This window comes from Archocentrus centrarchus, chromosome 7 (genome assembly GCF_007364275.1).
Source record: "Archocentrus centrarchus isolate MPI-CPG fArcCen1 chromosome 7, fArcCen1, whole genome shotgun sequence".
Classification (NCBI taxonomy): Eukaryota; Metazoa; Chordata; class Actinopteri; order Cichliformes; family Cichlidae; genus Archocentrus; species Archocentrus centrarchus.
The window spans coordinates 32,498,199-32,516,961 of NC_044352.1; the positions used below are offsets into that span (position 1 = coordinate 32,498,199).

The 18,763-nt window shown below is 42.4% G+C and overlaps 2 protein-coding genes across 5 annotated transcripts; both read left to right on the forward strand.

The window, feature by feature from the left end:
* Nucleotides 1-448: 448 nt before the first annotated feature.
* dpm1 (dolichyl-phosphate mannosyltransferase subunit 1, catalytic) lies at nucleotides 449-5,729 on the forward strand. Its single transcript, XM_030733886.1, has 9 exons — nucleotides 449-637; nucleotides 846-945; nucleotides 1,133-1,166; nucleotides 1,259-1,335; nucleotides 1,676-1,701; nucleotides 2,971-3,066; nucleotides 3,177-3,245; nucleotides 3,365-3,479; nucleotides 5,555-5,729. The coding sequence occupies exons 1-9, from the start codon at nucleotides 507-509 to the stop codon at nucleotides 5,657-5,659; spliced, it is 753 nt and encodes a 250-aa protein (XP_030589746.1). The 5' UTR covers nucleotides 449-506; the 3' UTR covers nucleotides 5,660-5,729.
* A 2,356-nt stretch (nucleotides 5,730-8,085) lies between these two features.
* On the forward strand, nucleotides 8,086-18,372 carry adnpb (activity-dependent neuroprotector homeobox b). 4 transcript variants are annotated; one of them, XM_030733819.1, is made up of 4 exons: nucleotides 8,086-8,137; nucleotides 11,941-12,057; nucleotides 14,035-14,127; nucleotides 14,381-18,372. In XM_030733819.1, exons 2-4 carry the CDS (start codon nucleotides 11,950-11,952, stop codon nucleotides 17,348-17,350), a joined length of 3,171 nt encoding a protein of 1,056 aa, XP_030589679.1. In that variant the 5' UTR covers nucleotides 8,086-8,137; nucleotides 11,941-11,949; the 3' UTR covers nucleotides 17,351-18,372. The 4 variants fall into 4 exon arrangements, with proteins under 4 accessions (XP_030589679.1, XP_030589677.1, XP_030589678.1 ...); XM_030733817.1 differs by lacking the exon at nucleotides 8,086-8,137 and adding an exon at nucleotides 8,296-8,724; XM_030733818.1 differs by lacking the exon at nucleotides 8,086-8,137 and adding an exon at nucleotides 8,296-8,564.
* Nucleotides 18,373-18,763: the final 391 nt, after the last annotated feature.

Genomic DNA, 18,763 nt, shown 5'->3' on the forward strand with positions numbered 1-18,763 from the left:
CGCTTTGAGTGTAAAAATCTTCACTTTGAAGATAATGCTGTCAGAGTAAGATAGAGATAAACAGAGTAAGTACCCTCTGAGCTGTAGTGAAGTACTATAAAGTGCCATTAAAAGAAAAAATTCTGAAATGGGCCTTGCTTGCTTACTTTACTTATGGTTTACTACTTTGGGACCTTTTGAATTTGAGTATTTCTAATCATGCATTTCCAAAGTGTAGCGTTTTAAACGTTCACCAGACAAATGAATGCTCTCTGGTTCAGTCCCAGGAGGAGGCATAAAATCCTTTCATCGGGAAAAGTATCCGGCGCAAAAAATTCATTAAAAAAAAAAAAAAAAAGTATGCCAAATCAAACGTGGGGCGATCCCTTATGAATCGGGGCGCAGTCGAAAGTAAGGTTCCTCATCGATGACTTGCACTTCTGCTTTTATTTTGAAAAGGTAAACCGGATGTTGTGAGCCGTTGTATTAAACTTGATTCGGTGCGCCTGCAGTAGATTAAAGTCGCCATGGCGAGCAGGAAAACTTCGCGATCAAACCGGGAAAACGGGGACAAATACTCAGTACTATTACCTACCTACAACGAGAGAGAAAACCTGCCTTTGATAGTGTGGCTTCTGGTGAAGTATTTCGGCGAAAGGTGAGTTACTGGGAGCCAGCAAAGGTACTCGGCTCGTGCTAGCTAGATGCCTGTGAGTGATGAGCTGTCAGTAACTCGGCTTCATAGGGCTAATGTGGCCTTTCAAGACTATAGAGCTATGAGGGATATGTTAATGTGTGTGTGTGTGTGTGTGTGTGTGTGTGTGTGTGTGTGTGTGTGTGTGTGTGTGTGTGTGTCGTCTTCACAGTGGTTATAACTACGAAATAATTGTCATTGACGACGGAAGCCCGGATGGGACACTGAAGGTGGCAGAGCAGCTGCAGAAAATTTATGGCGAGGACAAGATAGTAAGTTAATAATCACCAACATTACGTTACAAAAAGAAGTGTAATTTATTTACAGTATGAAGTAATAGCTCATTTTATCTATCATAGTTATTTACAGTAGTATCTGTCCATCCCACACGATTTAGCACATAAACTGTTGATTGAGTCTTTAATTTTGTGTGTGTGTGTGTGTGTGTGTTTCTTTCAGCTGCTAAGACCAAGAGCGAAAAAATTAGGCCTCGGTAAGTAAGAAACTGTGAAAATTACTGTCATCTACTCAAATTTTGTCATCTACTCATCATCTAAGTTTCTGTCCTGCTGTTTCCTTTCAAAGGCACTGCCTACATCCACGGCATGAAGCATGCTACTGGGAACTTCATCATCATAATGGACGCAGATCTTTCTCATCACGTGAGTGGGACATGTTTCAGTCACACTGGCTGTGTTTGTCTTTTAATGGCATGATAACACGTGGAGATGATTCTACTTATAGTTATTCTCATCAGTTTCTTCCACTGATTATTTTTCTGATTAACTGGTTAATTATTTCATTGCTGTTTTCTTTTTATGGATCAATTGACAATTCATGACTAGTCCCTAAAGCCTAAGTCACAAATTGCTTTCATCTAAATCCAAAGAGATTCCAGGTTACTGGTGTACTTTCTGTCTCATTTGTACCTAAAATGTTAAACATAACCGGTTCTGTGTTCATTGTCAAAAAAAGTCTTAATATTTTTCTTTTTTATTTCAGCCCAAGTTCATCCCAGAATTTATCAAGTAAGTGTTTGGAAATCACATTTCCTATATTTTGTTTTTGTAGAACCAGAAAAACAGACTGGTTTTTAGGGAGTGACAAATAATCAATAAATTGGCTAATGACTTTATATATACAGTACTGTGGAAAAGTCTTGAGACACCATTGATTGATTTATTTATTTTTATATTTTGCTTCCTTTCAAGATTTTTCTTTGGACCTTGGCTTTGTTTTTTGCCAGTGGTTCTTTGAACACTAGCAAAAGTGCTTAGAAGCTAAATCCATAAACTGTACCGCACACAGATGCGGGTACCTGCTAAGAAGTGCCAAGTACCAGACTCAGACAAAAATAAAGAAACTGGAATATCACAAGAACTGGAGCTTAAGCTTGTTGTACCACACAACAGCTCCAAAAGGCACCAACAACACAAACATGATGGAGTAAGTCACATTTGTGTAGGTGAAATTTAGCAGAGAGCTGTTGGCTACAGCTGCTATAACAATGCGAATTGCATCACTGAAGCTGAAGTAACATGAGAGTCTGTGGTGACTGACTCACTTTCTGAAGTAGCCTCAGTGATCTTTAGCTGAACTACAGTACTTTTTGGCACTTCTGCATTCTGCTTTAAAGTATTCAATGTGAAGCCAATGCTCAAGTGTCTTTAACCTGCATTCTTTCTAGTGGCCAGCAGGGGGCAACTCCTCTGGATGCAAATAGACTTGCTTCTGTAGTAGCTTATGTGAAAACAAGCAGCATTGTATGAAAATTTAACAAAGCTTCAAATCAGACAACATATGTTGATATATACAGTGCTGTGATAAAGTATTTGCCCCTTTACTGATTTTTTTTTTTTTTTTTTTTTTGCATATTTGTCACACAGCAATGAGTCTTTCACATCACTGTGGACACACTTTGACCCACTCTTCTTTGGAGGATTGTTTTAATTCAGTCACATTGGTGGATTTTTCAGGCATGAACGGCCTGTCTGGACTTTTACTAGGCCACTCCTAGGCATTCAGTTCAATTTAGTTTTATATATATATATAGCACCAAATCACATACAGTTGCCTCAAGGTGCTTTATATTGTAAGGTAAAGACCATACAATAATTACAGCAAAAAACCCAACAATCAAAACGACTCCTATGAACAAGCACTTGGTGACAGTAGGAAGAAAAAACTCCCTAAATTTAATACATATTTAGTATCTTTGCCTCAGATGACAGTTGTAAGTGCATTTCTGCTTCTGTTCTTTAGTTAAAATATCTTTTCTTTTTTTTCTTCTTCGTCAGAAAGCAGAAGGAAGGCAATTACGACCTGGTTTCTGGTACTCGATATCGAGGAAACGGAGGTGTTTACGGCTGGGACTTGCGCAGGAAGCTCATCAGGTCACTGCTAGTCAGCACTTCTTTGTCATCAGTTTCCAGTCTCCTCATAGACAAAAGACTCAGGTTTTATATTTCTGCCTCTCTCTCTTTTTTTTTCCTCTTGTTCACAGTCGGGGGGCCAACTTTTTGACTCAAGTGTTGTTGAGACCCGGTGCTTCAGACCTCACAGGCAGTTTCAGGTAAGTGGTGTTACTGTTGTGAATTAAGTGCTTCTGACTGTTAAATTAGAGCTGTATCTTCTCACACTCCTGCTGTGTCGCGCATCCACACCCCACCCCCGCCGCCTCACTGACATCAGGCTGTACAAGAAGAAGGTGCTGGAGAGTCTTGTTGAGCGGTGTGTGTCCAAAGGCTACGTCTTTCAGATGGAAATGATCGTCCGAGCCAGACAGCTCAACTACGCAATCGGAGAGGTGAGGGGTTTTTTTTTTGTTTTTTTGTTTTTTTTTATATATAAACGTGATTAATCTTCATGTAGTTCATTGTGAGAGAAATCCCTGTTCATACCTACTGGAGCCCCTTCCATGATGCTGAATCTGCATATCATCTTTTTCTGTTAATGTTTAGTTCAGGATTCAAAATCAGGAACAAATTCTATGAAAAATGGGAAATAAAAAAATGGGCCAAGTACAAGATTTGATTCTCATATTTAATCAGTCAGATTTGTATGAACAGGAAGCCACTGAATTGTTTTGTGTATTTCACTTGATACATCATCTATTTTTTAATAGTTTCCCATTGTTGGCCTCCAGTTAGCAGCTTCAAAACTACTTTCTGCTTTATTACGTCACTAATAGGTTTGAAAAACTATCAGAACTCACAGAGAAAGCTTTAACATTTTTTTTTTTTTTAAACCAGTTTTAGGGCAATTTCATACCTTTTGTGTGTGTTCGGTCCACATCAGACTAAGTCTAGCTTTAAAACCGAAATGCATGTACTTGTCAAATCAGAACAACATTAGTTTTTAGACTCACAGAATATTTGAAGGTTAGGTTAGTTGTTAGAATAACAAGTATATAGTGAGATTAATGGCTTAGTGAGTCATGAAGATGGCTCCTTTTATGCCCCCTTTTATGTGAGCACACAGAGACTGAAGTTAATTCCGGGGTTAACAGAGATAATTGATAACCACTTCTGTGATACCCGTAATCTCCATCTGGGGTTTTACATTTTGTCAAACCAGTTAACACAAAGAAAGCGTGGCTGTGTTGGCTGTACTATATTCCTCTGAGCAAAGTTACTCTAATTTGCTATGGACTGGACTTTGTGTGGACTGCTGGTTTGAAGGGGTCACTGCAGAAGGTAGCTCCACATGTTCTACATCAGGTGCACTTCCTGACACAGCCTCAGAGGGGATTTGTATGGCCGGTTGGAATTGAACCAGCGACCTTTTGCTTGTTAAGCAAATGTGTTCATGACACAGAAAGCTTGACAAGCCATTAATTTGGCTTTGTAGTACTACACCCCTCAGGAGTACACTAGCCTCTGCACACCTTGACGCTGGGTTTGTACCTCCTTCTGGTTTCAAACCAGTTTCATGTGTAAGTCCAGCATCACAGAGCCACTTCCTGTAGTTTAAGTAAGGTTAAATATTATCTCTGTTTTCATTTAATTGCTTTTCTTTAGTCTTCATTTTTATTTCAGTTTAGAAACTTGTTTTGGTTTTTATTCCACTAGTACCTTTTTAGTTTTTAATACCGGTAATAATTCTCCACAGAGACAGTTTGACAGTTTCACTCTTAGCGGTGGGTTCACTTTCTTGTTCTTAGAGTCAACATTAAAGCTACATACAGACAGTTTTCTGGATATGGATGAAGTCTACTCTTAAAGTAAAGGAAGCATTCAATGTAGACCCAGGACTGTGCTTAATCTGTATCTAGAAGACTGAATCCAGGTCTTACAGGACCAGATTAACAAGAGAGAGGGTTTAAAACCTGGACTAAACTAGAGTTTAAAAGTAGACTGCTAATTTGGTAGATTTGTGAGGCCTTGTCTATCTGAGCCTTTTTCATGAACTTTAGGCAACATGTAGCCTAGACCAGTGGTTCTCAAATCCAGGCCTCATGGCCCAGTGTCTGCAGGTTTTAGATGTGTCCCTGATCCAACACACCTAAATCAAATGGCTGAATTACCTCCTCAGTATGCAGTCAAGTTCTCCAAAGTCCTCCTAATGACTTCTATATCTGACTCAGGTGTGTTGGAGCAGAGACACATCTAAAACCTGCAGGACACTGGGCCATGAGGCTTGGATTTGAGAACCACTGGCCTAGACAGAGGCTGCAGGAGGCAGCACACAAGTGGATCATTTTCTCATGGTGGTTGAACAGAACCCCCAACCTCAGCTTAATGTTATGTGGATTTAGACAAAAATCTGTGAATTGCCCTTTTATTATTTAAATTTCATGAATAAAAATAATTTTAAATGCTGTATGCTCTTAACTATTGATTTTTGGATGTTAAACAATTCTGTTGTTCTTCCAACCAACAGGTTCCCATTTCCTTTGTGGACCGAGTTTATGGAGAGTCCAAACTGGGAGGGAACGAGATCGTGTCATTCGTCAAAGGACTGCTCACGCTCTTTGCCACAACATGATCAGTGATTTACTCAGTTTGAACACACAGTACCAGTCAAAGGTTTGGACACGCTGGGAGAGCGTGTCCAAACTTTTGACTGGTACTTTAAGTATTCCTCTCACTGTGTTTAATACAGTACCAGAATTGTAATGAGGAGGGAAAAAAAAGCTCCACTTGGCTGTGGTCAGACAGCAACATGACAGCAAATAACAAGGCAGACATCTCTTCCTGTTAGGAGTAAATATAAAAGACGTCCCTGTCAGCGGACCCTCACGGATACAAAAGAAACGTAGTGCTTTACATTCCCATCATCCTCTTTAATCAGTTTCCGGCAAAGCACCGTGTCTCATCATTTCCAACCCAGACAGCTGACTGAACTCTGTATTAACAAGGCTGTCACATGAGTTTAAGTACACACTGAACTGCCACACCTGTGATTGATTGTATAGAATTAAACTGTTTTTATCATTGGCCTTGAGGTTTTTTTTTTTTTTTTCTTTGGGATACAGACAGCTTCTCTTACAGATATTCCTTGAGGAGTTTAAAACCTGAAATAAATGTGATTGGTTGTTGATATTGTAGACACAAAGTTAGTCTTTGTTAGTCTCAGTCCAGACGTTTTTAACGAGGCTTATTCCTGATGATACGATAATGACTTTACAAGGCTTTTATGGCGGTTTAACCCTCATTCTCATGGGGTAAACATTTTTCTCACAATTTCTTCATGATTGATAGAGAGAGAAAGAATGAATGAATTTTTAGATTCTTTGCTGGTTTGTAAAATGCATTTCATCAGCCTTTTGGAATCCATTGCTGTCAAAGGAGTGTGCTGACCAGTCAGTGTATAATGGGCAAAATGAGCAGCATTGTAAGAAAAACTGAAGGACATAAGTGTTTTTTTTTTTCTTCAAAAGAGCCCCTTTTGTGTGATTATATGTGTAAACACACAAAAAGTGCTTTTTTTGTGTAGAAATGTGTAAATCATTTTAGCCGTGTAGCTCCATTCACTGCTATTTGTTGAGTATCTCAGGAGTGCCCTCTGCAGAGCTCCTGCTGAATTGCAGTCAATAGCTGTACAGTGGACTCACTAGGAGGTGGAATGGCTGTCTTACATCCACGGCTGTTACCCAACTGTAAGGTCACTGAGGTCTGGACTCAAAGGAAATTCTGCAACGTTGTTGCCCGCCCTACAGTATCTGGCTACTTCTGTGTGAGAGGGTTAATCAGAGGCACTGTTTGGCCAGAGCCATTGATTAACTTTTTCCCTTTTGCTATTTTAATTTCAAGGGAATGAATCATTCTGTTTTAATTTCTTTGTTTTCTACACATAACACTCATCTTCCATATTTTTGTATACACAGAAGAACTTTTTTGATCCCAGAGGGAAATTCATAACATTGGTTCTGTTAAAGAAGGAAATGGCTCTAGTTTTCCAAAATTTCTGGCGCTGATTGTAATGCAACTCTAAGAGCTAGTCAGGTGCTACACCTTAATGATACATCCAGAGAAAACAAAATCTGGACCGCACTCATTTCTAAACTGTGGCTCTTCCTGCAGCTGTTCTTATACTTTAAACCTGAAAACAGAAACCAAAGGTAGTGGGCCACCAGAGGCTCACCCAGCAATATAATGAGATGTTTAAGAGCAAAGGGTCATTACTGGTCTTGAAACTGAGTTTGAGGCACAGTTTGGAGCATTCAACCATATCTCAGTTCTCCCCAGCACGCTGAAATATAAATATACAGTTACTACATTTGCAGATCCCTTAGTGGTCAAGCTTGTAGAGCTTCTGTCTAATATGCTAAATTGTTTATAAGCGCTTTAACTGGAAAAGCACCTTAAAATGTTGCTTCTGTCACTTGAAAAAGAGCTCATAATGAATTCCGTTCTACAGCCTCAGCCAGTCAGGAGCTCGAACATCAGCACTTGACATTAAATGTCTCATGCAAGGCTGGCAGACAGCTGCTGCCTCACATGGCACCTGGCAGCAAACCTGAATACACAGAGTGGCAGGAGTGTGAGTGACAGTGATGATGGGGTGAGGGGGGTAGGAGGGCAAAATCAACCCCAGCTGATGGAGAACTTTTTCTGTCACTTTAACCATGTGTCTGCAGTGCCACAGTGGATTGAGTGCTGGTAACAGGGATAGTCTTTGGGGCAGCCCTTCTCCTGCCACTGTACAGGAAAGTAGTCCCGGCCACTTTGATAGGCTTGGGCAGCTATAGTACAGCGCCACCTAACGTTGCCTGAACCGTTCATGCCACTCGAGTTGAGTGCTGAGGCACTGTGTTCATCCGTCCCTCCAGAGGGGAGGGGAGGGGATGAGGGGGGGGACGCCAGATGTAGCCAAACTGCGCGTGCGCATTACTTGCAGAAACCCATTCCAGTAGGACGCCCGCTGTCGGCCAGTTATCGTAAGTACTGCGCCGAGTTGTTTACCCCACAGAGGCAGACACGGACACCAAATGCCTGCTGCAACCTCTGACAGACGACACAGGTAGTTTTTTGAACAGACAATTACTTAATTGGTTAAATTGATTGACAGACCAATCAGGAGTTTTTAATGAGCCGGCCTCGCGAGGTTCTCACAATTTATGCTAATCAAGTCGATGTCACTTCCGCCCCTTTTATTTGCGCCATTTTGGATAGGGCAGTTTCTAGGCTGAATGTGTATTGTCTGTCAGGAGAGAATGGGAACGGCGTTATCGGCTGCCAGGCACTCATAGGTACAGTTAAATGTGATTTATTTGAGCGAAGAGCTGCGCCGGTAGTTGTTCCTCAAAAACAAGACATGTGCCCACCCTCGCCACTCCGGGGAATGGAGCTTTTAATTGTCTAATGAAGCTCGCAGGCTTTTCGCTCCCGTTGGCCGACCAGAGGGAAGAGGATAGCCCTTGTCGGCGAGGGACGATCGGGTTTGGAAGGTAGACCGGCGCTCCGGTGCCTTGTTCTTCTCGCCAAGCAAGCTGTCACCTTAACGGATATTAAAGGAGATATCCGAACAAGTCGAAGTGTTTGCACATCGCCTCAGCCATCCTGAGGTGACACATTTCACTCAGACGGGAGCGCTAGATGTGAAAGCAGGTAAACTTGTCTGTCATAATGTTCGGCTTGAAGCGAGGTAGTTTGCCGTTAGCCGTAGCTACCTGCGGTGATGCGATGGGCGGCGTTGAACTACAGCTAAGGTAACTTGGCTGTCGATTTGATGTTACTCCCTGTAAGGGGCGCAAGCTCAAGTTGAATTACTTGTTCAGTAAGGTTTGTTTAGAATAGTCCCGATAAAAACTGAATGCCGGCGGGTGTCGGTTGTGGTAAAATAAGTGCAGAAAAGGCAGCATTATTATAATTTTTTCAGCTCGTGTTGTTGGTGCGAGTTTGGCTAGCCTAGCATGCTAACTTAGCGCGGTGTGTCCCCATTCTTTGTCAGTGACAGCAGCTGCCTGCCAAAGCTATCGATCTGGATTTTGCCAGATGTTTATCAGATTCAGTGAAGCTAACGTGGACCCAAAGCACCGATTTATTTATGTCGACACCTCAAGCTGCCACTGCCGGGCTCGCTGGTGTTTCATGCGAGGAAGGCTCCTGATGCTGAAAGTGTAGAGAGTTGTCTTCAGTCCCTTGTATGTTGTGGCTTACATGTCTACAGCCGTTTGAGATCGTGCAGGTTTTCATTTGAAGCATCGGAGGTGATTAGGCTATGATCAGAGGTCAGCCAGGTGAGATCAGGGTTGTGGTGGGGAGGAAGGTTGTCACTTGGCCGGGACAAGAGTCAGATTATGATCACAACCATCAGCCTCACATACACACAGCTCTTCATCTTTATTACTAAGTGCTGCAGGCAGGTGTTGTGAGTCCAATGACACAACTGTGCAGTTAAAGCCTCTCAAACTTTTTCTAGTATCAGAGTGGACATGGGTGTCACCAGAAGCTTCTATCCTCATCCCTACATTGAAGGAGAAGTGCAAACAGCAGCTGGAACACAGGTTTTCATGTCCCGGTGAAGGACTGAGTGAGGAAATCTGTGGTTGAAGGTTTGAGGGCCTCCTGTTTTCTTCTTTTTCATACCACCATAGAAGGGTGGAGGGGGGGGGCTCTTTTCTGCCAGCAGCCCTGATCTGAGAAGAGAAGAGAGCAGGCTCCTATTGCCTTTCCTCCCTTTCCTCTTCCTTCTCTCCCTCCCTTCCCTCCTACTCAGCCTCTCCTTGTTTTTTTTCCCTCTTGCTCCTTTTCTTAACTCTCACCCCCTTCCGCTTCACTCCCATCCATCGCCCCCTCTCTCACCCTCTTCCATTTTCTCTCTCCCCCTTCAGCCTCTTCCCCGCCTTTCCTCACCCTCCCCTCTGAGCCTGTCTGTCCAACCTCCCTGCCTCCCCATCCCTTCCCCCCCTCCACTTCCGTCGCTCACTCTGTCCTCTCTGCTTTCCTCTCATCTCTCTCCTCACACTCCTTCTACCCTCACTCACTCCCCCACCCTCCCTCTCCACTCTCCCTCCTCCCTGCTCTCTCACCCCCCCCACCTCATCCTCTCACATTCGCCCTCCCCCTTCCCTGATTTCTCTCGCTCCTTCTGTCCCTCCCCTTCCTCCCTTTCTACACCCCCACCCCCCACTCCCCTTCTCCCTCCACTGCAGACATATTGTAGAGGCTGCTGCTGACTCAATAGGAGGCGCCATTCTGTGATGGTATTGCAAGGCAGGGAGAAAAAAAGGGGGCAGGCAGAATATAGGGAGGCTTACATAATGGAATTCCTCTCTAGCGCCATCTACAAGTAATGGGAGGAAGTAGGAGAGAGAGACGGGAGAGGGGAAGTGGGCAGGGGTGTGTGAGGCTTGCACTCCCTCTTGCTCAGTTCCCACTGAAAGACAGACACGAGTGACAGAAAGGTGTCCTCACTGGACCAGCAGATGGTGGAACCCACGTTCCCTCTCTCCTCGTGTTTTCTAGAAGGGGAAATAAGCTGAGGTGTTCACAGGAATTGTTTGGAAGACTATGCTGTCTGTTGTCACTGAACTGCCTTCATGCCATTGTGCATCAGTGACCTTTGACCTTACTAACTTGGAGCTTTGATTTGAATAGATGCATGGGATTATTTGGGAAATGAATTAAAAACAGTCTGTCTTCTGACAGACTGAATTTATTGATAAATGATAGCGATAATAACAGTGGATGGGAGGATCATTGTGTGTCTGTTGTTGTTTTAGCATCACTTTTAACTTATCAAGCACTGACTTGCCACTTTGTCGTTGAAACATCCTGTGCAGCCTTTTTGTAAAAGGTTATTAGTACACCCATTGTATTCCTTTGTCAGTGCATTGCTGCACATGTTTGCATGTTATGGGCACCTGTCAGTTTGAAATGTTGTGGAGCAGTGGTGGAAGGTTTATCCTGGCACCCACATGCATTCTTGTGGAAATGAATGAGATAATTAAAGCAGGAACCCGGTCATAAAAAAATACCACAGCTAGATGGCAAAAACTGTGCAGGGTACCATTTACATTTTGTTATGCTGAGGTCTTTAAAGGTTTTCAGGACGCATGCTTGCATCAGTCAATTAAACTTTTAGAGAATAAACACTTTGCTGCTCGGCCTTCCTGACAGGACATGGTGTCATGTGTCAAGCGTAGAAAAAGCACATGTGTGAATTGTGTATATAATTAATGATGACTGAATTCTGTTTTCCTGCTTCAGTTGTACGGTTCTTGTCTCATCTGTTCTGGCCTACTGGGGCACTTGAATAGAGCAGCGCTATTGGTATTGCTAACACCTCGTGTTTTCTACTCCGTCAAGTTGAGTGTTTGGTGTGGAAGCTGCCTTCGTAAATAAGACAGGGATTACTCTTCATTTGGTGGTGAACATGCAGAAAATCCACAGACATATCTTTCTTTCCTGGTGTACCTTTTTCAAGTCCATCCTAAGGATGGGGCATTGACTTGTACTGTCTTACAGATGAGTTCATACAGTCTCAAAGATTGGCGGCACGTAGACGTCCGCATTGAGCTTTGCAGTCATGACTAGTTTCCTGTCAATTTCTCAAATTATAACAAAGTCAAAATACTAAAAATACACCACTTTAACAGTTGAAAGTTGTGTAGTTGTGTTGTCCATGTATGAAAAGAACTTTTGAATACATCGTCTCATTTAGCTGTTATGAAAGGCAAGTTAAATCATGTAAACTGTTCCCTGACCTTTGGCTTCAGTTACCAGACACCTGTCCAACCTTTAACTCACACCTGTTGATAGCATCGATGTGTTTTTTTTTTTTGGTTTTTTTTTCTTTTGGTTTTTTTTTTTTCTGTTCAGGCAGGCAGAATGTTCCAGCTCCCTGTCAATAACCTGGGCAGTTTGCGGAAAGCAAGGAAAAATGTGAAGAAGGTCCTTGGAGACATCGGCCTGGAGTTCTGTAGAGATCACCTGGAGGTGGGTGTGCCAACGCTTTGTTGTTTTTACAATTGTAACCACATGTTCTAGCCTAGCTTTGGCATGGTAGCTTTGCATGAAGAACAGTCCAACATTTCTGTCAGGATGCTCAACAGGACTTTTTCAAATTCACCAATTTATGTTAGGAATTGAGATGTCTTATTCCCTTGGTTTTTTGTTTTTGTTTTGGGGTTTTTTTTTTGCATGAAGTAGGGATTCAGCGGCAACTTCCCTGACACATCAGGCATGAATGTAGATAATTTCACATAGTGTGGATCTATTAACCGGGTCCTTAAATTTAATACATAAAAGATTGAAATTGCAGTATTATTGTTTGCTCATTTTTGTGAAATCTCATTTCATGGAGAAAGGTGATCCTCTTGCTTAAAAACAGGAACAGATTTCCACATAATGCTGTCTGGATTTCATGAAGGCATAGGCTGAAATATAAATATACAGTTACTGCATTGGTATTTATTAGTAAAATATGAAATGATCACGAGACAGAATCAATGGAAAAAAATACAAATTTATATTTGTTCTTCACCCAGTTTATTTTCTTCTTTTGTTTCAGCTTATTGTGAAAGTCTTTACCGTGCTTTGCTCTCAGTTGCAGTTGTGCTAGTTTCTCATTTTCAGCTCAGCTTTACTGAGTGTGCACAAGCAGTGGAGCAGAAGAGACATACATTTATGTGAAAAAGAAAGTTTTAACAGGACTCTGTGCAGGCCTGTGGCCATAATGCACAGCGCCATGTTTGCCAAAAAAACAAACATATCGGCACAAACACCTCATACCAACTGTCAGCACGGCGGTGGAGGGGTGATGATTTGGGCTTGTTTTACAGCAACAGGAGCTGTGCTCCTCGTAGTCATAGATGAACTGCTCTGTATACCAACGTATTCTACAGTCAAATGTGAGGCCATCTGTCCAACAGTTAAAGCTGAGCCCAAACTCGGTCGTGATCCCAAGCACAGCAGCAAATCTCCAACAGAATGGCTGAAAATGAAAAGAATGCAGTTGCCCAGTCAAAGTCTAAACCTCAACCAAAGTGAAATGCTGCGACAGGACTTTAAGAGAGCTGTGCATAAACAAAAGCCCATAAACTTCAATGAATTGAAGCAATGTTGTAAAGAAGAGTGGGCCAGAACTCCTCTACAGCAGTGTGGTAGACTGATATTCATCCAGAAGATAATTATTTCAAATAATTGCTGTGAAAGGCCTACAAGCTAATGAATCATGGGGTGTGCTTTGTTTTTTCACAGGATTGCACTTGAATGTAGGTGATGTGAAAATGTTAATCAAACTGCCGACAACTCCTTACATTAACACAAGTGCAATAAAAGCTTCCTGAAAGGTGTTGACCACTAGCATAATGAGGGAAAGTATTTGCAGACGACATCAACATGCGTCACCAGCTAAACTTTTCAGACGTGTCAACTTACTTGGACACAGTTTGCAGTTAAGTCACCAACTTCTGCAAACAGAACTTGTTGGTGTTTGTGTAGGAAGCATGAAATGTCTCCAAACTGCTGACCCTTGACTTTTAGTTTACTTTGTTTGTTAGTTCTCCCTCTGGCTACCAGTGCACTGCTGATCTACCTTTTCTCAGTCAGTACTAGACCAATATCCAGTCCAAATATTTGATTGCTGCATCCACAAAATCTGTAGGATCTTTTATCTGCTATAGGTTTATATAGAGAGACCATAAATTAAAATATTGTAATATTTTTTAGCCCAACATTAAGTAAAAGTGTTTTTCAGAGAACAGTCGAAAGCTGAAATCAAAAGTATGAGTTCAGTGAAAAATAGAAAAATCACATTTTTTGTCCAGTCATTATCTGATTGACATGCAAGAAGACAGAAATGATTTTTCCATATATAAATATATCTGTGTCCCTTGAGGTTGAGCTCTGTGTCTTGTGACAGTTTCAAATAATGTTCTTCTGAGTGATTGCATCTGTTTATGTATGCCCCAGGACTATAAGGACTTTACTCCTCCGGAGGTGTATATAAAGCACACTAGCTGGGAGGATGTGTGTATGTGGGAACCATCGCATACCAAAGTCCAGGTGTGTGACGTGTGTATATGCATAAGCACTCACGTAAATTACTTATTTTACACATTTCAAGAAATATATATATATATATATATATATATATATATATATATATATATATATATATATATATATATATACACATACATACATAAAAATAAAGATTTGTTTAAATTACAAAAACATAAAAATGTTTAGGTATTTTTTTTTTTTTCCCTCCCTTTGGAGAGAAACTAATAAAGTCTGTCACCCTCTCTGTGTCCAGGACTACAGATCAAAACCTTTCTGCTGCTCTGGTTGCCTCTTCTCATCCAAGTACTTCTCTGCATACAAAAGCCATTTCCGCAATGTACACAGCGAGGACTTTGAGAACAACATTCTGCTCAACTGCCCCTACTGCACTTACAATGGTAACAAAAAGACTCTGGAAACGCACATTAAACTTTTCCACATGCCTAATAATGCCATGCGGCAGGGCCCTGGTGGTATGGCGGGAGCTGGTGGGATCATGATGAAGGATGGGTTGCTGAAGAGGAGCGGGGACAGTGTGGAACAGGCGGTGTACTACTGCAAGAAGTGCACCTACAGGGACCCTTTGTACAATGTAGTGCGGAAGCACATCTATCGGGAACACTTTCAGCAAGTGGCCCAGCCCTACATTGTGAAACCGGGAGACAAGGCGAATGCTCACAATGGTGGCACAGAGAGCACTAACACAAACAATGTTAGCAGCAACCAGATTCACTGCAAGAAGTGTCTGTTTGTTCCACGGACCTATGAGGCACTAGTTCAACATGTCATTGAGGACCACGAGAGGATTGGCTACCAGGTCACTGCAATGATTGGGCACACCAGCGTGATAGTTCCCCGTCCCAAACCCATCATCATTATGCCACCAAAAAACCAAGGAGACAAAACCATCATTGGGATGGGCCCTAAAGGAGCAGTTATGGCCTCTACCAGGTCTCCTAGCACACAGCAGCTGAGTCGAGTTGTCATGGCATCAAAGACTGGCTTCAACTCCCAGAGTCTTCTGTCGGGAATGAAACACGATGCTATAGGATTAAAGGCTGGGACCACACAGCCATTCTCAATTGGCAACCAGCAAGTTAGAGTTACTTTGCCCGGTAATGCCCAGGTTTCTGTGCCACAGCAGTCACATGCAGCAAAGCAGCTTATTTCTGGTGGCAGCCTGCGGAGCCCAGTCATGCTCGGTGCTTCTTCCTCACTCAAATCTAACCCTCTGGGTTCACGTGTTCAAGCAGCAGCTACTACTGTAGCCTCTGTCACGGCTAAGAAAGGTGGCTCATCTGTCCTTGGCACATCCTACACCCAGAAGTGGAAAATCTGCACCATCTGCAATGAGCTCTTCCCAGAGAATGTTTATAGTTCTCATTTTGAGAAGGAGCACAAAGCGGAGAAGGTGCCTGCTGTGGCCAACTACATCATGAAAATCCACAATTTCACCAGCAAGTGTCTCTACTGTAACCGCTATCTCCCCAGTGACACGTTGTTAAACCACATGTTGATCCACGGTTTGTCTTGCCCACACTGCCGTGCAACCTTCAATGACGTTGAGAAGATGGTGGCCCACATGCGGCTGTCACACCCAGATGAGAGAGTTGGCCCACGCACTGACTCTCCTTTGACCTTTGACCTCACTCTGCAGCAAGGCAATCCCAAAAATGTTCAGTTGATTGTGACTACATACAACATGAGAGACGCCCCTGAGGAGTCTGTGGCGTTTCACGCTCAAAACAGCACCTCTGTATCATCAGCCTTGTCTGCCTCTCTAATATCAGGTAAGAGGTTAATGCCTCAGCACCCACCCAAAACACCTTCAGGGGCCACTGACAGTGTACCAGCAAAGGTTGCTCCACAGGCGTCTGTACCTTATAAGAGGGATGTGGGCAAGACTTTATGTCCTCTTTGCTTCTCTATCCTTAAGGGCCCAATCTCAGACTCACTTGCCCACCATCTGAGAGAGAGGCATCAGGTTATACAGACAGTCCACCCAGTAGAAAAGAAACTGACTTACAAGTGTATTCACTGCTTGGGGGTTTATACAAGTAACATGACTGCCTCTACCATCACACTACATTTGGTGCACTGTCGAGGTGTTGGTAAATCCCAGAATGGGCAGGACAGCCGGGCAGCTCATTCTTCTCGAGTCAGTCAAGCCCAGAGCAGTTCCCTCAAACGGGCTAACTTTGACAGCTCTGAGGCTAGTGCACCAAAACGAAGGAGGCCAGGACCCCCTGGCGAAAGGGCCCACCCCAGGGATATCAATGGTCCATCTACATTTGTAGAAAATCCTGATGAACCTGTAGTCCTGGCACTTGACCCCAAAGGACACGAAAACCTGTCATACGAGTCCAAGAAGGCATTTCTAATGCAGTATTTCACTCGAGCGCCGTATCCTACACAGAGGGAAGTGGAGAAGCTAGCAGCCAGTCTGTGGCTGTGGAAGTCCGACATTTCCAGCCACTTTGTCAACACAAGGAGGAAATGCGTACAGGAATGTGAAACCCAGGGCGCCAGTGTGTTGCTTGGATTCAGTATGCATGAGCTTAGCAAAGTGAGCCATGACCTGGCGTTTGGTCAGGGTGGCATGTATGAAGGCAGACGTGGCAAACGGCGGACATCTAGGGCACGTATGGGGATGTCGGAGCAGGCTCTCCAGAGACACAAGGAGCTTGTAGCTGCTAATGGTGGCAGGGCTCCACTACCAAAAAGAAAGCCAACTGCAAATATGGACGATAGTAAAGCAAAGCCATCTGCCCCCAATTCCAACAGTGCCAGCAAAGACCAAACCAAGACAATCAACAGCACCTTACCACAGAAAATGCCTCTAGACCTCTCCGAACCTATAGCTATTGACTCTGACAGTGATGAGGAAGAGCAGCAGGTGGATAACAAGGAAGCAGAGGGAGAGGTACATCTCCATGGTAACCAGCAGTCTACTGGAGCTAAGGAGAGAATGGAGCCAAGGACAGGGGCCAAGATTGTTTCAGATCTAGATGATATGTCAGACGACGATGATGATGATGATGATGATGATGATGACGATGACGATGATGATGATGACGATGATGAAGGGGCACACATTGAGAATGGCTTTGGCCCCACAGAGGGCTCAGGAAGAGACAGTCTACCTATCATCATTCCCAAGTTTGTCCCATCATCAGCAAGAAGCAGGAGAGACGCAGCCCAGCTGGGCAAGCAGCAGGTGTGACTACTAAAACTCAAAAGACTCTCAAACTCAGAGGCATTTAAGATTTGATCGCAGCAAACAAATCAGCCTCACCTGAACTGAAGGACACTGCACAGCAACACTGGGCATCTGTGAAGGAGGGGACGATGAGGGAACTCAAAAACAAGCCATCCAATGACTTATAAAAGCAGCAGCTAGGACTCATGTAAAGATTTGTGAACAAAGTTTAAATGTTTTTTTTTTTTTTGTTTTTTTTTTCCCCTCGAGTGGGGGAGGGAAGGTGCAAAGACAGTGATGTTACACCAAACAAAGTTTTTTGCCTTCTATATACTTTATTACATTGAGGGAAGGGGTTATAATAACAATAGCCACTGAGCTTGGCTTAGAATATTGAGATGTTTTGCGGTTGAGCTTTTAAGCTGACCAGTTAATCCATCATTTTTCATGTAGTTCTCCTCAGCTAGGTAGTGTAAATTTGTACAGTCTTTTAGACCTGTTTGGACACATGATGCTGTACATGTACTCCTAAATATTTGCTATTACCTGTGTGTAAAGGTAGCCTCATATGTTCTACATTGGTATGCTTAACATACAATAGGTGTCGCTTTGGTGGCTGGTATTTTCTGGTATGTTTATTTTTTAACCAAAACTAGTTTCTTTGCAAAATAATATATCTATATATAAATGAACAGGTTTTTTTTTGTTTGTTTGTTTGGATTTTAGATTTTATTTTTTAATTGAATTCTGTTGTGGAAGGATGGCAGAAAGCAGCATTTCATCCACTTTTTGCAGCCTTTTGCTCATTATCCCTGACTGTACTGTACTTGCTTTCTATTCTCACAGTTTTCACTTGATGTTTTGTTGCTCCTTCAAGACTGGACAATAATCAACAACCTGACATCCATAAAAGTGAAAAAAATTTTCTTTTTGTTTCCAAAAAAAGATAGTTGTGTTTTATATGTGTTCTTTGGATTGTGTGTATTTGTTTTTCATTTTCCACTTTAGCATTTATGAACAATAAAGTGCTGTAATTGTGCTTCTCACAGAGTCAATGCCATGCTGGTTTTTGTTCAAACACTGGGGGACTTTGTGCACAATAAATGTTTCCAGGTGCTTGTTGATTCGCAACAATAGTTCTAAAAGCTCTGACTGCGTTTCTTTTAGATTTGAGAATTAGAAAATTTATTTTGTCTGCCTTCTTAAAGGGGATTTATTATCCTTTTCATTATTTTATTTAAAAAATATATACACACACACACACACTAGAGATAAAGAATATTTGAGACCAATACTGATAATTTGGGTTATCAGCATATATATATTTTTTTATATTTCAGGCACACCAAACGTAAATGGATTTCTCTAACATTTGTTTTGTGTTATTTATGAGTCCTTACTAAGATAATGCAGTTTGAAAATGTGAAATTGTGGATT